The following is a 24224-nucleotide window of genomic DNA, read 5'->3' as shown; positions in this document are numbered from 1 at the left end:
TCTATCTATCTGTCTAGTTGGTTAGTTTATATCTTGATGAATTTCCTTTAAAAAATGTCTCTTCTGGCGATTCTGGGGTCCAGGAAACAGCTCCTGGAGGTCTGCTGAATCCAGTGTCCTGAGGTCTGAGTCAGAGGTCAAACCTGCTTCTGCAACAACAATAAAACAATAAAACATTTACACTGAGAAGCTGCGAGCCAACAATTCCAACCTTTCTTTGAACAGATAAGTTTTTCTTTTGACTGGGGCACAGCCGGGGGCGGGGCTTATTTTATTTAATTATTTGTCTGTCGCTACTAAAATTATACGAATTGACATTGGACACGCATCTTACAACCAAACATCTGAATAAGTACACCTACTTACGCTTCAGAACACCAGCCGCGTCAGGAAAGCGACGTTTTATCTCTTCAAATCGCGACATTGCTCCAACTGTGAGAAAAGACGACAAAACCACAGAAACATAGATTATAAGATGATTAAATAACGGAAGGAGAACAAATAAAGATACTATTCGTACTTGAAGTCAAATAAAAGAGCGACGAACTTCTAGGATTGTCTGAACACAAAGGAAAGCAAAAGCAACCGAAAGTGAAAGAACATTTGGGTTTTTATTTTTATGTTTTTTGTTCCTGTCTGACGTCATGACGCACATGACGCCTTTATGGAACGCTGCACTTCACGGATTAAACAGCATCATGGTAAACTTGCTTCATTTCCCTGCTACGTTCAATGGCCTCTAAAGGTGGATCATTTTAAATATTTAAGTGGATGAAAACACAAAAAGAGCTATTTCACCCAAAACATGCTTTTTAAAATAGATGCATATTTATTAAACACATATCAGTCCACACGTACTAAACTTTTATTTAATATAATTAAAAACATGAAAAAAAATCCAGAATCAGAATTTCATGCAAATAAAATAAGTGTTGTTCTTTATATTCAGAAAAAAACATTACCCAGGAAATGTATTATAAAGTTGCAACAAATGTGACTTTAAAATATTTGTGATTCCAAATTCTCTTTAACACACTTCACAATTCTTCCAGTGAAAAATTACAGATTGTTTATAATTTTACTTTAAATGTCAAATATTCTCAGGTTTGTGGCTACTGTGTCCTTTAAATATTTTCTGTAAATATGATTAAAAAAAAACTCCAAAAACTTTGTGTTTGTGTTGTAAGATCATCATCAGCAGGCAACGCTCACAAAACAGACTTTATTTGAATTACAGCACAGATGCAGATCGTCAGTGTGTACGTAGGTTTTTTCAAATATTAACCAAACATTCACTGCCACCGTTTTTGATTAACTCAAATTTCAATAACATGGCTTTTAGGAATCCAATAGTTTTCATGTGACCACATTATTGGACAAAGTTCATTTACATTGACTGGAAGACAACTTACAGTTAACGTTTAAATAGCCAAACAGAAAACCTGAAGCTACTCTGTCTGTCTGAACTCTTTTCACCCCTTTTTGGTAATCATAAAAATTCTGTTTTTTACCTCCACCTTCAGCCTCCAGGTTTTTTCTCCCACTCACACCCTGGAGATTTTCTCCTGGAATCATCGGCCTGCTGTACTCCAGTAATTTATCTCGTATACTGGAGATGGCAGCACTGTTTTCTCTACATGTCAACAGTCTAAATCTTGTCCAGTCGACAAAAACATGGACGGCCAGCACAACATTTGGATGGTCCTTCAAGATTCTCGGAGAAGATGTGAACTTGGGCTGATAGAAGTGGTGCATCAGGACCAGAATAACAGGTTTATTATCTGAAGACAGGAAGACAAGAGCAGAATTGTAAAGCCTGGACCAAAAGGAAACAGCAGATCCTAGTGTCACCATTCCTCTCACCCTTAATCCGACTCATGGCTGCTTTGATGTCTGACTTCATGCGTGAACTGATGCTGCTTGAAGAGGAACGTGACCTGGTGATCGTCGCTGCTCTCAGAGAACTGACAATCTTGCGCTTGTTGCTGACTCAACAATTCATTCATCAGCTGTTGGTGAGCATTTAGGGTTTGACCGTCGACAATCATGTTGTATTTCACTGCAGGCACAGGGAACAGAATCGTTTACATTTTTAATGAATTCAAGGGAACAATGGTGACGTCTCCCAAGAGGGACCACGATCACACTGATACTGCTCCAAGCAGAACCAGCTGTGAGCTTCTCTTACCTTCCCTCAGCACAGACGGTAGCAGGTCGGAAGAGTTTCCTGCTGAAGATCAAAGGAAATATTTAAAATGAGATTTATGTACAATGTTTTTGTGTTTAAGAGATTGATTCATTTTCACATGAACCTTGACTTATATTCAGAACGAGCAGTTAACAGAACATGTTTTGATTGATATATGGATGATATCAGAGTCTCCATCCATGTGTTTACATGGATTATTACCCATGTAGTGAGAGTGCAGAGTTGGTGTGATTCACCTGGTGTTCCTGGTGGAATGTGACCAATCTGGGGGCTTGAGAAGGTCACTGGACCAGAGGGGTCTGTAGTCTTTGCACCCGAAAAACAATCAAAGTCTCCTGCACTCGTACACCGGCTGCTTTCAGGGCAACGTAAGACCTCTGGAACAACAAAGAAATTCTGAAATAAAAGATAGTAATGGTCCAAATTTTCTGCCGGTTAAACGCACAGATCACTGTCCAACAGGTGCTTACTGCTAAATTCTGAAATTGTATTTGGTGACAGTGTTTATATTTGTTTAAATGTAGCAAAAAGCTAAAGAAAAACCATCTCAATTTGCAAAAAAGAAACCCATTAAGAGTCAGGTGAGTGTTTTTGGCAAGTGTTTGTCTTCTGCGTGGCTTCATCATTTAAAAAATAGGTTATAGCAGATATCAAACGGATGGAGCGTATCTATTTTTGTATTCTGACACTAAACGTCATACAAAGCAGGTGACAATAAACACACATCTGACAATAAATCCTTTTACACTCCAGACTGTCCACTGTGCCAGGATAGACGCATCTCTCTTTGTCATGGATCAACGGGGGAAGAAAAGATTAAACATGGAAACAATTAATGAAAGATGAATAAAAGCTGACTGAGTTAAAGAATTTTAAGACCAAATTCTTCCACAACACAATTTAGGAGGAAAAATGTTTTTGAGAAGTTACACAGTCGTCATGTGACCAAGTGATTTTACAGAGCTATTTTACGTTACTGGACAATCAGTTAACTTTTGTATGTGGCCACTCTGTCTGAACACTTTCTATCACTTTAAAAATGCTGTTTTTTACCTCCACCTTCAGCCTCCAGGTTTCTTCTCTCACTTACACCCTGGAGATTTTCTCCTGGAATCACCAGCGTGCTGTACTCCAGTAATTTATCTCGTATACTGGAGATGGCAGCACTGTTTTCTCTACATGTCAACAGTCCAGATTTTGTGTCATGGAAAAAAACATGGACGGCCAGCACAACATTTGGATAGTCCTTCAAGATTCTCGGAGAAGATGTGGACTTGGGCTCATAGAAGTGGTGCATCAGGACCAGAATAACAGGTTTATTATCTGAAGACAGGAAGACAAGAGCAGAATTTTAAAGCCTGGACCAAAAGGAAACAGCAGATCCTAGTGTCACCATTCCTCTCACCCTTAATCCGACTCATGGCTGCTTCGACGTCTGACTCCATGTGTGAACTGATGGGCTTGAAGAGGAGCGTGACCTGGTGATCATCGCTGCTCTCAGAGAACTGACAATCTTGCACTTGTTGCTGACTCAACAATTCATTCATCAGCTGTTGGTGAGCATTTAGGGTTTGACCGTCGACAATCATGTTGTATTTCACTGCAGGCACAGGGAACAGAATCGTTTACATTTGTAATGAATTCAAGGGAACAATGGTGACGTCTCCCAAGAGGGACCACGATCACACTGATACTGCTCCAAGCAGAACCAGCTGTGAGCTTCTCTTACCTTCCCTCAGCACAGACGGTAGCAGGTCGGAAGAGTTTCCTGCTGTAGATCAAAGGAAATATTTAAAATGAGATTTATGTACAATGTTTTTGTGTTTAAGAGATTGATTCATTTTCACATGAACCTTGACTTATATTCAGAACGAGCAGTTAACAGAACATGTTTTGATTGATATATGGATGATATCAGAGTCTCCATCCAAGTGTTTACATGGATTATTACCCATGTAGTGAGAGTGCAGAGTTGGTGTGATTCACCTGGTGTTCCTGGTGGAATGTGACCAATCTGGGGGCTTGAGAAGGTCACTGGACCAGAGGGGTCTGTAGTCTTTGCACCTGAAAAACAATCAGTGCCATCAAAGTCTCCTGCACTCGTACACCGGCTGCTTTCAAGGCAACATAAGACCTCTGGAACAACAAAGAAATTCCGAAATAAAAGATAGTAATGGTCCAAATTTTCTGCCGGTTAAACGCACAGATCACTGTCCAACAGGTGCTTTGCTAAATTCTGAAATTGTATTTGGTGACAGTGTTTATATTTGTTTAAATGTAGCAAAAAGCTAAAGAAAAATCATCTCAATTTGCAAAAAACCCCATTAAGAGTCAGGTGAGTGTTTTTGGCAAGTGTTTGTCTTCTGCGTGGCTTCATCATTTAAAAAATAGGTTATAGCAGATATCAAACGGATGGAGCGTATCTATATTTTTGTATTCTGACACTAAACGTCATACAAAGCAGGTGACAATAAACACACATCTGACAATAAATCCTTTTACACTCCAGACTGTCCACTGTGCCAGGATAGACGCATCTCTCTTTGTCATGGATCAACGGGGGAAGAAAAGATTAAACATGGAAACAATTAATGAAGGATGAATAAAAGCTGACTGAGTTTAAAGAATTTTAAGACCAAATTCTTCCACAACAAAATTTAGCAGGAAAAATGTTTTTGAGAAGTTACACAGTCGTCATGTGACCAAGTGATTTTACAGAGCTATTTTACGTTTACTGGACAATCAGTTAACTTTTGTATGTGGCCACTCTGTCTGAACACTTTCTATCACTTTAAAAATGCTGTTTTTTACCTCCACCTTCAGCCTCCAGGTTTCTTCTCTCACTTACACCCTGGAGATTTTCTCCTGGAATCACCAGCGTGCTGTACTCCAGTATTTATATCTCGTATACTGGAGATGGAAGCACTGTTTTCTTTCTGTCAACAGTCAGTCCAGATTTTGTCTCATGGAAAAAAACATGGACGGCCAGCACAACATTTGGATGGTCCTTCAAGATTCTCGGAGAAGATGTGAACTTGGGCTGATAGAAGTGGTGCATCAGGACCAGAATAACAGGTTTATTATCTGAAGACAGGAAGACAAGAGCAGAATTTTAAAGCCTGGACCAAAAGGAAACAGCAGATCCTAGTGTCACCATTCCTCTCACCCTTAATCCGACTCATGGCTGCTTCGACGTCTGACTCCATGTGTGAACTGATGGGCTTGAAGAGGAGCGTGACCTGGTGATCATCGCTGCTCTCAGAGAACTGACAATCTTGCGCTTGTTGCTGACTCAACAATTCATTCATCAGCGGTTGGTGAGCATTTAGGGTTTGACCGTCGACAATCATGTTGTATTTCACTGCAGGCACAGGGAACAGAATCGTTTACATTTTTAATGAATTCAAGGGAACAATGGTGACGTCTCCCAAGAGGGACCACGATCACACTGATACTGCTCCAAGCAGAACCAGCTGTGAGCTTCTCTTACCTTCCCTCAGCACAGACGGTAGCAGGTCGGAAGAGTTTCCTGCTGAAGATCAAAGGAAATATTTAAAATGAGATTTATGTACAATGTTTTGTGTTTGGCCGTTAAGAGATTGATTCATTTTCACATAAACTGTGCAGTTGACAGCAGTTAATGGCTATTTTGATGCTACTCTCACTCTTTTTTCTACTTTGCCATCATAAAAATCTTTTTTACCTCCACCTCCTGCTTCTTCTTTTCTTTTTTCACTTTTACTGAAACCCTGAGAATCTTCCCTTGGATGTCTCAGCTGGTTTCCCAAATCGGGACTGATGACGCCGTTTTTGTCAGAATCTAAATCGGCCCCTAGGAAACCTCGAGATCAGAAAAAGCTTGACTCAGCATCTAGAACCCAAAAGTCCAATTCTATCCAAAACAGGGCTCTATCACAAAATAAGTGGTGAAGGGGATTTTATTTAGATATGCTCATGTATGGAAGGGGGTAACTATCAAAATCAACCTGAAAAGAGTCAGAGTGCAGATTTGGTGTGATTCACCTCGTGTTTCCGGTGGAATGTGACCAGTCTGGCAGTTTGAGAAGGTTGCTGGACCAGAGGGGTCCGAAGACTTTGCGGCTGAAAGACAATCCATCAGTAATGATCAATGTTGAGGTGGAGCTGAGTCCTGCAGCAGCTGATAGAACACTCTGGACCAGGACCTCAAACCGAAATAATGTGCTTTAAAATGGATGCGCAGGTAATCACCCACGACCCCGCTGCTGGCTGGAGCAGCGAGAGACAGAGAGATCAGCCACTGCCAACTTGAATAAAAGGATAGGCTCAGAACACACACCACAGGCACTTTCATGTGGGATGAAACCTTTCAGTTCTCTCACAAGGTCCTCCACTGGCCTCTAAACCAAAGAGATTATTTTAGTTGACACTGTCATGTCTCTGTTCAGCCACTCTCTCCCTCTCTCCATGCTGTTTCACCTTTGGGTGAATTATTTCATTGATGTCCTTCCTCAGTTTGAGGTTCTTCTTCTCAGGAAACAGCTCATAGAGGTCCGTCCGGTCCAGAGATTTGATTTCAGAGTCAGTTCTGAAGTTTGCATCTGCAACAACAGAAGGCCGCTGTTGTCAGAATCAACAGTCGGGCTTGAACAGCTGAACAGGCTAATACACAGCGTAGCCTTCTCTGTGATGGTTGGAGACACATTACTCTATATTTTGCTACAATTCTCCTGCACAGAAACATTTTCACCTTTGCTTTAGCCACCAACGTCCACCAAAGACACCCTCTGGTCAAGGGAGTGCCCAAATATAGTTACGGCCGGGTTTTCTCTCCTACCAGTCATAAAATGCTTTCTCCAAGGAAAGTCTCCGGGTCAAAGTGCACTCTACCTGGTAGGACAGAAATCCCAACTAAATTTGGGCACCCCTGGTCCAGGGAGTCTCTTTGATGAGATTGGTGGCAACAGCTGGACTAGAACCCTGGAGGGCCGGATCTGGGCATCCCTGTCCTGGACTCACTTTCCCAGCTTTAAAAAGAAAGCAAAACCAAACAGCGCACTTACTCTCCAGCTCTTTGGCTGCGGCTGAATTGTACTTTCTGATTTTACCAAGCAGCGACATGACCTGGAACAAAAGAAAGGTTTAAACGGATCTATTCTGGCGTGCGCTTCTGGACATTTGTGCGCACAACGCACTTTTAAACAGAGACGAAGGTGAAATTAAAAACAAGAAATCCAATCCAGAAATGCCAAAAACGACCGATGATCAAACAAGACTGGCGACCACCTTCAGCAGCTGCAGCAAATATCACACGACCATTTAGCTCAATAATTTGAGTAAAACGCGGTGTCATCCACGTAGTCTTTCCGTTTAATGTCAGAAGAAAAGTGAAACTAAAACAACCGTCTTGACGTTGTGACGCAGATGCCCCCACCCCCCCGGAGGGGCCAATGAGCTCTTACCTTCAAGTAGTTTTACATTTTATCTTTCTGTCTTTCTCGTTTTCTTTTTATTTACTCGGGGTTTTTAACGTTATTTTCTGGGTCAAACGTTAAAGAGAGCGGGCTGCTTCCTAAAAGTCCCCTGCTGGATAAGAATAAAAACTGTACCCACAGCAGGAACCAGCAGGGGGCAGCACCGCGCCGCTCTTCCAGACCGCGACGCTAGGCTGACGTCATTCAGCAGTTTTCTGACGTTGTGTATAAACCTTGGCTCTGGCATTCTTCACAGGCCCAGTTTCTGCATAAGAGTATAATTAAGTGTTTAGAAAGTTATTCTGGATGTGGGACAAAGACCACGATTATTGGTTTTCTCCTAAAAGATGAGGTCTATATAACATAAACGTTTAAGATTAGGATTATCAGAATCAGAATCAGGGTACTTTATTGATCCCTTTAGGGGGTGTCCATTAGGGAAATTAGCATCTCCTCAAAGAAATGTACAGCACTGTTTAAAATATTAAAAATAATAAAAATAAAAATAGAATAAAATAAGAAATACAATAGAATAAATTAAAAATAGAATATAATATAAAACTATAGAAATGTAAATAAATGAACTGAATGAATGAATGAACTGAATGAATGGATGTCCCAGTATTATGTTATTGCAGTGTTGTTCCAGTCCTTCTGTTGGCCCTCCTCCCCCCCAGTGAGGAGTTGAACAGCCTGATGGCTCAGGGGATGAATGAGTTCCCCAGTCTGTTTGTCCTGAACTTGGGGAGGCGCAGCCTCTGGCTGATCAGGCTTCTCTGGCTGTGGATGACAGTGTGCAGAGGGTGGCAGACATTGTCCATGATGCTCCGCAGTTTGTCAATAGTTCTCCTCTCTGCCACTGTCACCAGAGGTTTCAGCTTCATCCCAACCACTGAGCTGGCCCGCCTGATCAGCTTCTCCAGCCTGGAGAGGTCCGCTTTTGTCGCACTCCCCCCCCAGCACACCACAGCGTAGGACAGGACGCTGGCGACCACAGACTGGTAGAACATCCAGAGGAGTTTCCTGCAGATGTTGAAGGATCTGAGTCTCCTCAGGAAGTACATCCTGCTCTGGGTCTTCTTGTACAGCTGCCTCGAGTTGCTTGTCCAGTCCAGCCTGTTGTCCAGCCACAGCCCAAGATATTTGTAGGTCTGCACGCCCTCCACCTCCTGAGGTTTAAATACATGCAAGAGTGAAGATCACTATTAATCTGAATCCCACTTTGTCACATCTGAGCACGTTAGGCACATTAGTATTATTGTGTAACCACTTTTAAGAGGTACTCTGTTTGATTGGGGTTTGACATTTCCAGCTCTCTGAGAGCACAAAGGACAAAGAGGACACCAGCAATGGATGCAAATGACAGCGTTTTTATTCAATTCTACCTCTAATCAAGTAATTAATCCAACAATCTATCCCAGCACAAATATGATGTCTAAAAGCACATCATTACTCTACTGCATGGACAGACAAAACACAGTCCCTTTTATTAAAACAAGCTCATATGCTGAGCATTAAAATGGAGCCATTATTGGTGTGTCTGATCTGTTATTAAATGTGTGTTTATGTCCACTTACAGATCTACTTCCTCCTGGGTGGCGAGGTGAGTGACTAAAAGAGTGATGTGGAGCGTTGGGATGGGAATCATGGCTTTAGCGAGTCGGGGATCGTGCTGAAGCAGCAGCTCCTGGACGCTGAACACCGCCGAACTGATCTGTCATTGAGCAAATGTGACTGAAATATGAACATTACCTCTCAATTACGCATTGTGTTTTTTTTTTTACCTGTGTGTTAGTGATGGGGATGGAGATGAAATAGTTGGGCCGCTGGCTTTGTTTCTTCTTTTTCTTTGCGTCCTCTTCCCTGTCCACTCGTCTTCCACCGTCTCTTATCTTCCGCTTTCTCTTCTCCTGGGTTGATTCTGAACTGGAGACTGGAGAGAAAAAGACCCAGGCAGACTTAACATTTAAAAAGGAAACTTTTAAAAGGCAGTTGGAGAGCTACATTAGCTGGGGAGGGAATTGCAATGTATCTTTGGTGTATGATAGTGGGATGCTAGTGGGAATAAATAGATTAATAAATGAATGCATACTGATCTATGCACATCCAAGTTCCTTCCAAAAAAAACTGCAGCTCTGACATGCAGATGCAGGAGTTCCTGAACTACCACAATAACGCTCATGTTGTGACACAAATACCCTAGATGGTATTAATATTACTGTAGTATTGTTTGACTGTGGCTTGAGCTCAGTTTGGCTTAAGGTTGTATTTTATATCAGCTTTTATGTACCTGATGCTGTGGATTGTCCAATAACACCTTCTGCTTGTTGGAGTTCCATTCCGATTGTCTCCAGCTGGTCTGGGACCTCTTTCACCTCCCTCCCTTCTGTCTCTCCACCGCCATCCATTTCATCTCTAACAACAGCAGGGCTCTTTCTGCCACAGGAGAAACTGTCTGTCTGCATATCGGAAACTGTAAGCGGAGACCGGCAGAAGCGCGTCTGGAGGAGAGGAACCCCAGTGAGGGCGTTTCCGTCGTCACCATCATCTGGATCCAGAGAGAATTCTTTTATCAAATTCAGCGATTCATTACCTTAAATGAGGTCCGGTGTGCAGACGGCTTAAGGAAATGGGAAATAAATTCGGAATGCCACCGAGGCGATGCTTCACTGTGAGAAAGACACCTTTGCAAGCCAAAAAGTTGGACGCATTTGATGGGGCTCGACGGAACACGACCGAGGAGCATGACATGTAACAGAGTTTTGCGAGTAGCGCAACACAGACGGGGCTAGTTTAACAAACAGTTCCGGCCATTGTGTTTAGTTTAGCCGTGAAATCAGAACTATGAATAATGTGGAGAAGGATGTTGCCTATTATGGCCAACACACGTCCAACTGAATCACACGACCATGCCGATTCGTTGAGCTAGCTGCTAGTTGCCTTCAGAGAAGTTGCAATGCTATTAACTAAAACTAGCCATGGCATTTTTCTGATTAACATGCTTTTATCTTTTTGAGGGGCAAACCCGACTATGAGAGTTAAGGGAAAACCCCCAAACGAATCAGGAAAATATACATTTAGCTCGAAAACATCAGGCTAACTTGGTGCGCGCAGTGGGAGCTGCTACGAGCGGTTGTTTGTAAACAACATCCAACTTCCGGTAAGAATTTTCATCATAAAACAGATGAATAAAAAAACAGACGCAACAATAATTCAGCTATATTTTAGAGGGCATTATACATTATGCCTTCATACTCGTTTATTTTAGTCAAGCATGGTTGAATAATAATGACATCTAAAGACTTTATTTGACACCATACATAATGCATTGATTTTTTTTACTCATTTCCTCATAGAATACAAGTAACAAGATATTTATCAAATTCTGATATATTTTGGATGATTTCCCAGTGATTAATCTTTACATATTCTCTTCAATTCATGCCACAGTGTGTGGCAACTCTGACTTTCTTCATCTAGATCGGCACACTGTATTTCTTCAGCTTCTTTTTTATGGCAGAGATGGCGGTTTTGTTTTCTTTACATCTGAGTAATCCCGATTTCATTTGATGGTGAAAAAGGTGAGCATGCAGCACAATATTTGGATGGTCCCAAGACTTCAGCAAAGTTAAGGACTGTGCCTTCAAAGAGTGGATCAAAAACACCAGAATGACAGGTTTATCATCTGTGGACACCAAATGAGAAGAAAGGAAATTAAATAATGAAGGTATTGAGCAGCAACATCAGGTTTAATCCAGAGCAGATTGAGTCACACTGACCACATGTGTTAATGAAACTGTGGGATTAAAACCATCTTCTCTTTGGTTGGTATGCAAAGACATTTATTTACCTTTAATGGTAGCAATGGCAGTTTCTGCATCTGACCCAATACGGGAAATGACGGGACAGAAGAGAATTGACACCTTGTGATCCCCAGGGGCCTCTACAAAGCGAACCCGGGATTTACGTGCCAACCTTTTTAATCACCTGGTGGTAAACATCCAGAGGGTTTCCACTTTTAAGTATCTGGTACTTCACTGAGGGAAATGGTAAGAAAAACGCCAATGAGTTCATTCTATCCAACAGTAGTGTCACTATTTAATGGGAGTAAAGACATTTTGTTTAATCAAACAATATTGACTTAGCAAGATTAGCGGTTAGCTCCATTCTCACTATCGTTAACCTCCTGAGGCCTTTAGACGATTGGGATTGGGTAGGTAGACACTTACCCTCGCTTTTGTACAACCCCGTTAAAGAGATTACAGGATAAACATGTTGTTAGATAAAGTATTGATGAATATATTTTTAAAAAGTCTAATACACATGGTAGCGCCACATTTACATGTGAAATATTTTAGGACTTTACTAGAGGAAAACAGACTCAACTATGGGAGTTGTAGGCCTGTTAAACTGCAGATACTGAAAGATACTGAGAGGTCTAGATCCACCACCACAAAGATGAGGAAAGACTTAGGACAGGAATGAAATTATTTTGTTTGTGAGTACCTGAAGAAGGCTTGAACCTATCGAAAAGGGAAGATGTCTTCTGAAATAAAAATATTTGATCACAGAATTTGTCCAGTGGACATTGGGCATGTACAGATGAAACCTGCTAGTTTCATTAAAAAAAAGAAAAAAAAGAATTCTGGGCACCTTCGGAGACTGAATTATGTCATAGATTTCCTTTCTCCATTTGAGTTTCTCCACTTCGGGAAACAGCTCCTGCAGATCTGTGCGATCCAGAAGGCACAAGTCAACCGGGGGATCTTCATCTGTAGCAACAGATGCAGTAGTTTAGGATAATGGACTACAGTACCAGAGCATGTTGTAAACATCAGAGCAACACACCAAAAGGAAATACACCACTTACTTTCCAAAACACTGGCGGCGTCGGATCGGACTTCTCTTATTTTTCTCATTATGGCTTCATTTTCAATACAAAATAAATTTGTCACTACACAAATGTTGCGTATGAATAACAGACATGATGAGAGATGAGAGAAAGAAAAGGAGAAACTGACAGTTAACTCCAAGGTTTTACTACCTTCAGATCCGGTTCTTGAAGTTGCACCAGCTGACTGCTGAAAAACAAAATATAGACCAAATTATATTTCTTTCTATCTATCTATCTATCTATCTATCTATCTATCTATCTATCTATCTATCTATCTATCTATCTATCTATCTATCTATCTATCTATGTCTCTGTCTCTCTGTCTGTCTAGTTGGTTAGTTTATATCTTGATGAATTTCCTTTAAAAAGTGTCTCTTCTGGCGATTCTGGGGTCCAGGAAACACAGCCTGGAGGTCTGCTGAATCCAGTGTCCTGATGGTCTGAGTCAGAGGTCAAACCTGCTTCTGCAACAACAATAAAACAATAAAACATTTACACTGAGAAGCTGCGAGCCAACAATTCCAACCTTTCTTTGAACAGATAAGTTTTTCTTTTGACTGGGGCACAGCCGGGGGCGGGGCTTATTTTATTTAATTATTTGTCTGTCGCTACTAAAATTATACGAATTGACATTGGACACGCATCTTACAACCAAACATCTGAATAAGTACACCTACTTACGCTTCAGAACACCAGCCGCGTCAGGAAAGCAACTTCTTATCTCTTCAAATCGCGACATTGCTCCAACTGTGAGAAAAGACGACAAAACCACAGAAACATAGATTATAAGATGATTAAATAACGGAAGGAGAACAAATAAAGATACTATTCGTACTTGAAGTCAAATAAAAGAGCGACGAACTTCTAGGATTGTCTGAACACAAAGGAAAGCAAAAGCAACCGAAAGTGAAAGAACATTTGGGTTTTTATTTTTATGTTTTTTGTTCCTGTCTGACGTCATGACGCACATGACGCCTTTATGGAACGCTGCACTTCACGGATTAAACAGCATCATGGTAAACTTGCTTAATTTCCCTGCTACGTTCAATGGCCTCTAAAGGTGGATCATTTTAAATATTTAAGTGGATGAAAACACAAAAAGAGCTATTTCACCCAAAACATGCTGTTTAAAATAGATGCATATTTATTAAACACATATCAGTCCACACGTCCGAAACCTTTATTTAATATAATTAAAAACAACATGAAAAAAAATCCAGAATCAGAATTTCATGCAAATAAAATAAGTGTTGTTCTTTATATTCAGAAAAAAGCATTACCCAGGAAATTTATTGTAAAGTTGCAACAAATGTGACTTTAAAATATTTGTGATTCCAAATTCTCTTTAAACACACTTCACAATTCTTCCAGTGAAACATTACATAGATTGTTTATAATTTTACTTTAAATGTCAAATATTCTCAGGTTTGTGGCTACTGTGTCCTTTAAATATTTTCTGTAAATTATTACCCTGATGAAAAAAAAACTCCAAAAACCTTGTGTTTGTGTTGTAAGATCATCATCAGCAGGCAACGCTCACAAGACAGACTTTATTTGAATTACAGCACAGATGCAGATCGTCAGTGTGTACGTAGGTTTTTTCAAATATTAACCAAACATTCACTGCCACCGTTTTTGATTAACTCAAATTTCAATAACATGGCTTTTAGGAATCCAATAGTTTTCATGTGACCACATTATTGGACAAAGTTCATTTACATTGACTGGAAGACAATTTAAAGTTAAAGTTTAAATAGCGACTCAAAAAACCCGAAGCTACCCTGTCTGTCTGAACTCTTTTCACCACTTTTTTGGTCATCATAAAAATGCTGTTTTTTACCTCCACCTTCAGCCTCCAGGTTTCTTCTCTCACTTACACCCTGGAGATTCTCTCCTGAAATCATCGCGTGGTACTCCAGTAATTTATCTCGTATACTGGAGATGGCAGCACTGTTTTCGCTACATGTCAACAGTCTAAATTTTAGCCTTTCGACAAAAACATGGACGGCCAGCACAACATTTGGATGGTCCTTCAAGATTCTCTGAGAAGATGTGAACTTGGGCTGATAGATGTGGTGCATCAGGACCAGAATAACAGGTTTATTATCTGAAGACAGGAAGACAAGAGCAGAATTTTAAAGCCTGGACCAAAAGGAAACAGCAGATCCTAGTGTCACCATTCCTCTCACCCTTAATCCGACTCATGGCTGCTTCGACTTCTGACTTCTTGCGGAAACTGATGGGCTTGAAGAGGAGCGTGACCTGGTGATCATCGCTGCTCTCAGAGAACTGACAATCTTGCGCTTGTTGCTGACTCAACAATTCATTCATCAGCGGTTGGTGAGCATTTAGGGTGGACCGTCGACAATCATGTTGTATTTCACTGCAGGCACAGGGAACAGAATCGTTTACATTTTTAATGAATTCAAGGGAACAATGGTGACGTCTCCCAAGAGGGACCACGATCACACTGATACTGCTCCAAGCAGAACCAGCTGTGAGCTTCTCTTACCTTCCCTCAGCACAGACGGTAGCAGGTCGGAAGAGTTTCTGCTGAAGATCAAAGGAAATATTTAAAATGAGATTTATGTACAATGTTTTTGTGTTTAAGAGAGATTGATTGTCATTTCACATGAACCTTGACTTATATTCAGAACGAGCAGTTAACAGAACATGTTTTGATTGATATATGGATGATATCAGAGTCTCCATCCAAGTGTTTACATGGATTATTACCCATGTAGTGAGTGAGAGTTGGTGTGATTCACCTGGTGTTCCTGGTGGAATGTGACAATCTGGGGGCTTGAGAAGGTCACTGGACCAGAGGGGTCTGTAGTCTTTGCACCCGAACAACAATCAGTGCCATCAAAGTCTCCTGCACTCGTACACCGGCTGCTTTCAAGGCAACGTAAGACCTCTGGAACAACAAAGAAATTCCGAAATAAAAGATAGTAATGGTCCAAATTTTCTGCAGTTAAACGCACAGATCAAGTCCCCAGGTGCTTACTGCTAAATTCTGAAATTGTATTTGGTGACAGTGTTTATATTTGTTTAAATGTAGCAAAAAGCTAAAGAAAAATCAATCTCAATTTGCAAAAAAACCCATTAAGAGTCAGGTGAGTGTTTTTGGCAAGTGTTTGTCTTCTGCGTGGCTTCATCATTTAAAAAATAGGTTATAGCAGATATCAAACGGATGGAGCGTATCTATATTTTTGTATTCTGACACTAAACGTCATACAAAGCAGGTGACAATAAACACACATCTGACAATAAATCCTTTTACACTCCAAACTGTCCACTGTGCCAGGATAGACGCATCTCTCTTTGTCATGGATCAACGGGGGAAGAAAAGATTAAACATGGAAAAAATTAATGAAGGATGAATAAAAGCTGACTGAGTTTAAAGAATTTTAAGACCAAATTCTTCCACAACACAATTTAGCAGGAAAAATGTTTTTTAGAAGTTACACAGTCGTCATGTGACCAAGTGATTTTACAGAGCTATTTTACGTTTACTGGACAATCAGTTAACTTTGGTATGTGGCCACTCTGTCTGAACACTTTCTATCACTTTAAAAATGTTGTTTTTTACCTCCACCTTCAGCCTCCAGGTTTCTTCTCTCACTTACACCCTGGAGATTTTCTCCTGGAATCACCAGCGTGCTGTACTCCAGTAATTTATCTCGTATACTGGAGATGGCAGCACTGTTTTCTCTACATGTCAACAGTCCAGATTTTGTCTCATGGAAAAAAACATGGACGGTCAGCACAACATTTGGATGGTCCTTCAAGATTCTCTGAGAAGATGTGGACTTGGGCTCATAGACGTGGTGCATCAGGACCAGAATAACAGGTTTATTATCTGAAGACAGGAAGACAAGAGCAGAATTGTAAAGCCTGGACCAAAAGGAAACAGCAGATCCTAGTGTCACCATTCCTCTCACCCTTAATCCGACTCATGGCTGCTTCGACGTCTGACTCCATGCGTGAACTGATGGACTTGAAGAGGAGCGTGACCTGGTGATCGTCGCTGCTCTCAGAGAACTGACAATCTTGCACTTGTTGCTGACTCAACAATTCATTCATCAGCTGTTGGTGAGCATTTAGGGTTTGACCGTCGACAATCATGTTGTATTTCACTGCAGGCACAGGGAACAGAATCGTTTACATTTTTAATGAATTCAAGGGAACAATGGTGACGTCTCCCAAGAGGGACCACGATTACACTGATACTGCTCCAAGCAGAACCAGCTGTGAGCTTCTCTTACCTTCCCTCAGCACAGACGGTAGCAGGTCGGAAGAGTTTCCTGCTGAAGATCAAAGGAAATATTTAAAATGAGATTTATGTACAATGTTTTTGTGTTTAAGAGATTGATTAATTTTCACATGAACTTTGACTTATATTCAGAACGAGCAGTTAACAGAACATGTTTTGATTGATATATGGATGATATCAGAGTCTCCATCCAAGTGTTTACATGGATTATTACCCATGTAGTGAGAGTGCAGAGTTGGTGTGATTCACCTGGTGTTCCTGGTGGAATGTGACCAATCTGGGGGCTTGAGAAGGTCACTGGACCAGAGGGGTCTGTAGTCTTTGCACCCGAAAAACAATCAGTGCCATCAAAGTCTCCTGCACTCGTACACCGGCTGCTTTCAGGGCAACGTAAGACCTCTGGAACAACAAAGAAATTCCAAAATAAAAGATAGTAATGGTCCAAATTTTCTGCTGGTTAAACGCACAGATCGGAAGAGTTTCCTGCTGAAGATCAAAGGAAATATTTAAAATGAGATTTATGCACAATGTTTTTGTGTTTGGCCGTTAAGAGATTGATTTATTTTCACATAAACTGTGCAGTTGACAGCAGTTAATGGCTATTTTGATGCTATTCTCACTCTTTTTTACTACTTTGCCATCATAAAAATCTGTTAGATCCATTATATTAAAGTTATCTTTTATTTGCTTTCACCTTGTTATATTCCTTATTCTTGTTATATTGTCTCTCATTACTTAATGTTTCTTATTATTTGCTAATGCTTAATGTTCATGATGCTTGGTATGTCACCTCAAACTTCTCTGGTCAAGGGCGACAGAAATGCGGCGGCTGTTGGAGAAGTGGCATTGACTGGAGACAGAGCTGTGGGGCCGAACCCAGGAGATGTTCTCTTAATCTGTCTGATATAGAAGAATGTGCTGTTTGCGAGATAAGCTAATCAAATCAGTGAAGGACTTCTGTAACTAGGGACCTCCTAATTCCAATAAAAGAAGGATGGCGGGAGGTGTGCGGCAGAACGTGTTGGAGATCTGTAACTGAGCACATCTCCCCGTTCTCCTTGCAAGTAAAATTCAAACTGTTGTCTTTGCCTCATTTGTGTTTCTCGTGTTTCAGGTTGTTTGAACCTAACATTTTGGTCCTTCGAGCCGGATTCCAACACACCTGAAGGGTCCAGTGGGTGAGGCTGAACCTCAGGAAAGACCGTGGCCACAGCAGGCCGCTTCAAAGCGACCTATGATACCCTTTCCGGGACTGGGCTTCAGCTCACTGATTGGACCCTGACGGTTGATGGAATTCCAGGAGGAAAAGGCAACAGTGGTGAGCATGTCTTGAATTCAAAAGTGTGTGTGTGATGATTGTCGGGGACTTAATGTAAAAATTGCGATAAACACTAAGGCGGCGTTTTGGGAGAGAGGAACCCGAAAATCCTCTGTAAGACGCAATGAGAAACAAACCCTGTGAATACTAGTCAATGGCAGGTAAATAAGAGTACTAAGGTCAGTACCAAGGCAGGGCGAGGGAGTCCTGGCCACGTGGAAAAGAAATTAAGTCACGACAAATCATCCAAAAGAGTGATTGTGAGTGTGAAAGGATTGTTAAATACCACTAGGTATTTTCAATCATACCAAAGCAGTGGGACAGTAAGTGATAAGGCCCTGGTGGATGCAGAGGCAAGACTCTCCACTCGAAAGAGTTAAAGTGAGAAGTACCACAACGGTTTGATTAATTATCACCCCACTGAGATCAACATCCCAGTTTTAGGTCACCCTATGTGCAAGACTGGACCAAATTCTTAATAATAATAAAAATCTTTTTAAAAAAAACAATAAAAAAAAACAACAACTGTAAATTAGGATAAGGTTAACTCGTAAAATGAAAACAAAAAAAAAACATAACCACAAACAGAGAGAAAAGAAGAGCTAAAAGTTAAAACATAATTCTCCAAAAATGGGGACAAGTAAAAGCAAACAAAGGCCCAGAGATGAATTGCAGTGTAAGGACTGGAAATTCCTCGAAGAACAAAATCCAAAGAAACTCGCGTATTTAGACAAGCAGATAACTGATTATGGATTCAAAGGACAGCTAAACTCACAACAAATTGTTGCCTCAGAGGTGAGACCTGGTTAAACTTAGCCGTAATTAAGTGGGTTATACTTAGCCATTAATTAAGTTAAGAAAATAGGAAATTGTGTTTGTGTTTGAATGGAGGACTAAGCCATTGAAAGAGTTGATAGGAGAACTCTGCTAGTCCTGTGTTTTATTATTTTGCCTCATAAGAAAATGAAGTACTGGTGATCAGGGGACAAAGGACGGGTTTCATCCCTTAAAACTAACACCGCTGTGCAGATAGTGCACGGTAGAAGGCCGTGTTAGTGTCCTCCCTTTGACTGTGTGCCAGAGAACTTTTCTGTGAGACCACATAGTACAAAATGCGGCTGTTCAAGAAAAAGAATGTCGAACTTGAGGGGGATGAAAAGTTTGTGGAAGGAGATGCAGAAGGTTCGGGGAAAATAACTCAGGAAAGGTGGAGAAGAAAGTTGAATCTTTCAGGCAAACTCTGCACTACAGATATTCTGGAGTTGCAGACAAACCTGGAAATTGAGAAAGTAAGTTGAGAGACATATAGATGGAACAAAGTAAGTTGAGAGACATATAGATGGAACAAAGTAAGTTGAGAGACATAGATGGAACAAAGTAAGTTGAGAGACATAGATGGAACAAAGTAGTTGAGAGACATAGCCATAGGAAAGGCATAGGAAAGGCACAAAACATGACGGAGAACCACATGACTGCCAAGAATTAGCTGAACAAACTGCAAAAAGTAGAAGTGATTTAGATCAACCTTTAAAAACTGGAGCATTTTTGTTTGTAGATGGCTCATCAAAGATAAATGGATTTTTTGTCAGATTCTAAATCGGCCCCTAGGAAACCTCGAGATCAGAAAAAGCTTGACTCAGCATCTAGAACCCGAAAGTCCAATTCTATCCAAAACAGGGCTCTATCACAAAATAAGTAGTGAAGGGGATTTTATTTAGATATGCTCATGTATGGAAGGGGGTAACTATCAAAATCAACCTGAAAAGAGTCAGAGTGCAGATTTGGTGTGATTCACCTCGTGTTTCCGGTGGAATGTGACCAGTCTGGCAGTTTGAGAAGGTCGCTGGACCAGAGGGGTCTGAAGACTTTGCGGCTGAAAGACAATCCATCAGTAATGATCAATGTTGAGGTCGAGCTGAGTCCTGCAGCAGCTGATAGAACACTCTGGACCAGGACCTCAAACCGAAATAATGTGCTTTAAAATGGAAACCTGGCAGTGCGTCAGTCTTGTGAAGGGGTGGGTCTTTGCTCAAATCTTCCAGGAGGTCGATGTGAGCATTAATGAAGGTCTGCACTGTATCCATCTGAGTCTTCATCTCCTTCAGGATGCACAGGTAATCACCCACGACCCCGCTGCTGGCTGGAGCAGCGAGAGACAGAGAGATCAGCCGCTGCCAACTTGAATAGAAGGATAGGTGTTAAACAAGAACACACACCAAAGGCACTTTCATGTGGGATGAAACCTTTCAGTTCTCTCACAAGGTCCTTTACTGGCCTCTAAACCAAAGAGATTATTTTAGTTGACACTGTCATGTCTCTGTTCAGCCACTCTCTCCCTCTCTCCATGCTGTTTCACCTTTGGGTGAATTATTTCAATGATGTCCTTCCTCAGTTTGAGGTTCTTCTTCTCAGGAAACAGCTCATGGAGGTCCGTCTGGTCCAGAGATTTGATTTCAGAGTCAGTTCTGAAGTTTGCATCTGCAACAACAGAAGGCCGCTGTTGTCAGAATCAACAGTCGGGCTTGAACAGCTGAACAGGCTAATACACAGCGTAGCCTTCTCTGTGATGGTTGGAGACACATTACTCTATATTTTGCTACAATTCTCCTGCACAGAAACATTTTCACCTTTGCTTTAGCCACCAACGTCCACCAAAGACACCCTCTGGTCAAGGGGGTGCCCAAATATAGTTACGGCCGGGTTTTCTCTCCTACCAGTCATAAAATGCTTTCTCCAAGGAAAGTCTCCGGGTCAAAGTGCACTCTACCTGGTAGGACAGAAATCCCAACTAAGTTTGGGCACCCCTGGTCCAGGGAGTCTCTTTGATGAGATTGGTGGCAACAGCTGGACTAGAACCCTGGAGGGCCGGATCTGGGCATCCCTGTCCTGGACTCACTTTCCCAGCTTTAAAAAGAAAGCAAAACCAAACAGCGCACTTACTCTCCAGCTCTTTGGCTGCGGCTGAATTGTACTTTCTGATTTTACCAAGCAGCGACATGACCTGGAACAAAAGACAGGTTAAACGGATCTATTCTGGCGTGCGCTTCTGGGCATTTGTGCGCACAACGCACTTTTAAACAGAGACGAAGGTGAAATTAAAAACAAGAAATCCAATCCAGAAATGCCAAAAACGACCGATGATCAAACAAGACTGGCGACCACCTTCAGCAGCTGCAGCAAATATCACACGACCATTTAGCTCAATAATTTGAGTAAAACGCGGTGTCATCCACGTAGTCTTTCCGTTTAATGTCAGAAGAAAGTGAAACTAAAACAACCGTCTTGACGTTGTGACGCAGATGCCCCCACCCCCCGAGAGGGCCAATGAGCTCTTACCTTCAAGTAGTTTTACATTTTATCTTTCTGTCTTTCTCGTTTTCTTTTTATTTACTCGGGGTTTTTAACGTTATTTTCTGGGTCAAACGTTAAAGAGAGCGGGCTGCTTCCTAAAAGTCCCCTGCTGGATAAGAATAAAAACTGTACCCACAGCAGAAACCAGCAGGGGGCAGCACCGCGCCGCTCTTCCAGACCGCGACGCTAGGCTGACGTCATTCAGCAGTTTTCTGACGTTGTGTATAAACCTTGGCTCTGGCATTCTTCACAGGCCCAGTTTCTGCATAAGAGTATAATTAAGTGTTTAGAAAGTTATTCTGGATGTGGGAGAAAGACCACGATTATTGGTTTTCTCCTAAAAGATGAGGTCTATAAATATAAGATTAAGATTAAGATGAACTTTATTCATCCCCGTGGGGAAATTGAATTATAGTAGCAGCGTATGCAGAGTAAAGAGACAGAAAAAATAAATACAGATAAGATTAGAATGTTATAAGCATATATACAGCATATATTATAAGCATATATATAATATATACATAATATAATATATACATATTATAAGCATTATAAGCATATATACATAAATATAGAATAAATTAGAAATAAAATTACAACATGAACATTACACAGTTGTTGTTATTGGCTGGGTTTGGATGAGTTATATAGTCTGATGGCGGACGGCAGGAATGACTTCCTGTACCGTTCCTTGGAGCAGCGAGGCTGCAGGAGTCTGTTGCTGAAGCTGCTCCTCAGTTTGTCCACTGTGTTATGGAGGGGGTGAGAGGGACTGTCCATGATTGTCCGCAGTTTCAACACCATCCTGTCCCTCACCACCTCGTCCAAGTTATCAAGTCTACAGCCAACAACAGACCCTGCCTTTTTGATGAGTTTGTTAAGTCTGATGGCATCCTTTGCTTTAATGCCTGCACCCCAGCACACCACAGCAAAGAAGATGGTGCTCGCCATGACAGACTGGTAGAACATGTGGCGCATCCTGCTGCAAACACTGAAGGACCTGAGTCTCCTGAGGAAATAGAGTCTGCTCATGGCCTTCTTGTAGACAGCATCGGTGTTTGTGGACCACTCCAGTTTATTGTCCAGCTGGACATCCAGGAACCTGTAAGATGGGACTAGTTCCACTTCTTTCCCACTAATGCAGACTGGGGAGGGTGGGGACTTGCTTTTTCTGAAATCCACCACCATCTCCTTCGTCTTGGTCACGTTGAGCTGCAGAAGGTTCTCCCTTCTCCACCTGACAAAACTCTCCACAAGATGGATATAACATAAACGTTTAAGATTAGGATTAATACTGAGGCTTAAATACATGCAAGAGTGAAGATAACTATTAATCTGAATCCCACTTTGTCACATCTGAGCTCTTAAATCAATTTATAGCCCGAATCAAACAACAATAATGCGTGAAAACAGGTTTTGCTCCAAAATTGGCATAAAATCCACCTAATCGCACAAAACTCTGCATAAATTATAGGAAAAGCTTGTAAGATCACCGTGACAGGAAGATCAGTGCATTGATGAGCAGTTGGGTTGATATGAACAAGAACCAGAATCTGCTTCCCAACATACCGATGTCCAATGACCATTTTTCAGAAGTCAACAGTTATATTGTAAAACTGTTTTTTTTAAATTCCATGAGCTTTAATTAGTGAGAGAAAATGGAAAAAATTAGGAAGAAACTGATATCTGTGAACACACACACACACACACACACACACACACACACACACCACACACACACACACACCACACACACACACACACACACACACACACACACACTTTGCCATCAGTGATTGTATGTTCATAAATCAAGAGATTGTGACGGCAGTTAATCTAAAATGATGGTTAATGTAAGTCAGCGGATGCAAATATGACAGCTTTATTAGAAAACTGGATCGCTCGAATTTGTCTGAATTAATGTGACACATTTTTGATTAAACGGCAGCCCACCTCGCACACACTCCTCTACTGGCTTACCAAGCCGTGGCGTTAAAGGAGATGAAATCACTAGAATATGGTCATATTTACTGATGTGATCTGTCTATGACATATGGAAAATGCATCCTTTAAAGATGAGGGCATAGTTTTACTCATATATGCTGCAAAGAATTTCATAGAGACATGCTTTTAAAACATAGCGATGGAAATCCATCACTATATTTTCCCCAACATGGTGCAGTAGTCCAGAGTGGATTAGGAGCCATATTTGTAAATATTAATCCTCAATAATCTCTCATAACTATATTTTCAATCCCAGAAAAAAATCTAAATTTATTCCGAGCCTATGGAGTGGAAATACTTTAGGGCGTAAATGGAAAAAGACATTTTATTCCACCACAGCTTGTCTGACACGGAGAGGTTATGGTTCAATTCCGGTAATGTGTATTCTCGCCGCTAGAGGGCACTAAATTACGTCTCACAACATAGCGTTGGCAGGAACTTCACATCTGCAGATCTCACTGACTCTCAGGACTGTAAATACAGTATACCGTTTAAAACTCAAACTGCCATCATATAGTCTTTCTTTTCTCACACACGGGTAGTCAGACATAACTCAAGACATTCACCTCCCAAATTACTTCAAACAACTGTCAGGGAAATTTACTCTTGCACAAACAAGTAACCAGTCCAACAACCAGTCCTTCCTGTCTGTAAGCAGGAGTGTAAGGTATAAAAGTCAAACAAGATCAGAGGACAGTAATGATATAAATAATAATTAT

At 41.2% G+C, this 24224-nt stretch overlaps 2 protein-coding genes and 1 long non-coding RNA gene across 27 annotated transcripts; 1 reads left to right on the top strand and 2 right to left on the bottom strand.

Annotated features, from left to right (window-relative positions):
* Positions 1–1493: 1493 nt before the first annotated feature.
* Positions 1494–21609, bottom strand: LOC130515921 (uncharacterized). 22 transcript variants are annotated; one of them, XM_057016525.1, is made up of 15 exons: positions 21487–21609; positions 21091–21151; positions 20507–20628; positions 20367–20427; positions 20141–20290; positions 19946–20023; positions 5913–6050; positions 4196–4345; positions 3939–3980; positions 3615–3809; positions 3263–3532; positions 2446–2586; positions 2189–2230; positions 1864–2059; positions 1494–1781 (listed from the first exon to the last, which is right to left on the bottom strand). In XM_057016525.1, exons 2-14 carry the CDS (start codon positions 21146–21148, stop codon positions 1866–1868), a joined length of 1641 nt encoding a protein of 546 aa, XP_056872505.1. In that variant the 5' UTR covers positions 21149–21151; positions 21487–21609; the 3' UTR covers positions 1494–1781; positions 1864–1865. The 22 variants fall into 22 exon arrangements, with proteins under 22 accessions (XP_056872505.1, XP_056872507.1, XP_056872502.1 ...); XM_057016527.1 differs by lacking the exon at positions 21487–21609 and adding an exon at positions 21222–21419 and having other exon boundaries at positions 3939–3977; XM_057016522.1 differs by lacking the exon at positions 21487–21609 and adding an exon at positions 21222–21418.
* Positions 7852–10808, bottom strand: LOC130515925 (A-kinase anchor protein 7 isoforms delta and gamma-like). Of its 4 annotated transcripts, none has more exons than XM_057016554.1 (5): positions 10256–10808; positions 9953–10163; positions 9447–9595; positions 9240–9376; positions 7852–7927 (listed from the first exon to the last, which is right to left on the bottom strand). In XM_057016554.1, exons 1-5 carry the CDS (start codon positions 10406–10408, stop codon positions 7867–7869), a joined length of 711 nt encoding a protein of 236 aa, XP_056872534.1. In that variant the 5' UTR covers positions 10409–10808; the 3' UTR covers positions 7852–7866. The 4 variants fall into 4 exon arrangements, with proteins under 4 accessions (XP_056872534.1, XP_056872533.1, XP_056872535.1 ...); XM_057016553.1 differs by lacking the exon at positions 7852–7927 and adding an exon at positions 8040–8831; XM_057016555.1 differs by lacking the exon at positions 7852–7927 and adding an exon at positions 8040–8831 and having other exon boundaries at positions 9953–10098.
* LOC130515927 (uncharacterized) lies at positions 14250–16408 on the top strand. Its single transcript, XR_008947306.1, has 2 exons — positions 14250–14415; positions 16168–16408. It is a non-coding gene; the product is annotated as an uncharacterized LOC130515927 (long non-coding RNA).
* Positions 21610–24224: the final 2615 nt, after the last annotated feature.

The sequence above is a fragment of the Takifugu flavidus genome, chromosome 19 (assembly GCF_003711565.1).
Source record: "Takifugu flavidus isolate HTHZ2018 chromosome 19, ASM371156v2, whole genome shotgun sequence".
NCBI classification, from domain to species: domain Eukaryota; kingdom Metazoa; phylum Chordata; class Actinopteri; order Tetraodontiformes; family Tetraodontidae; genus Takifugu; species Takifugu flavidus.
The sequence above is the reverse complement of the archived record's forward strand: the minus strand, read 5'-3'. Positions and strand labels throughout refer to the sequence as shown.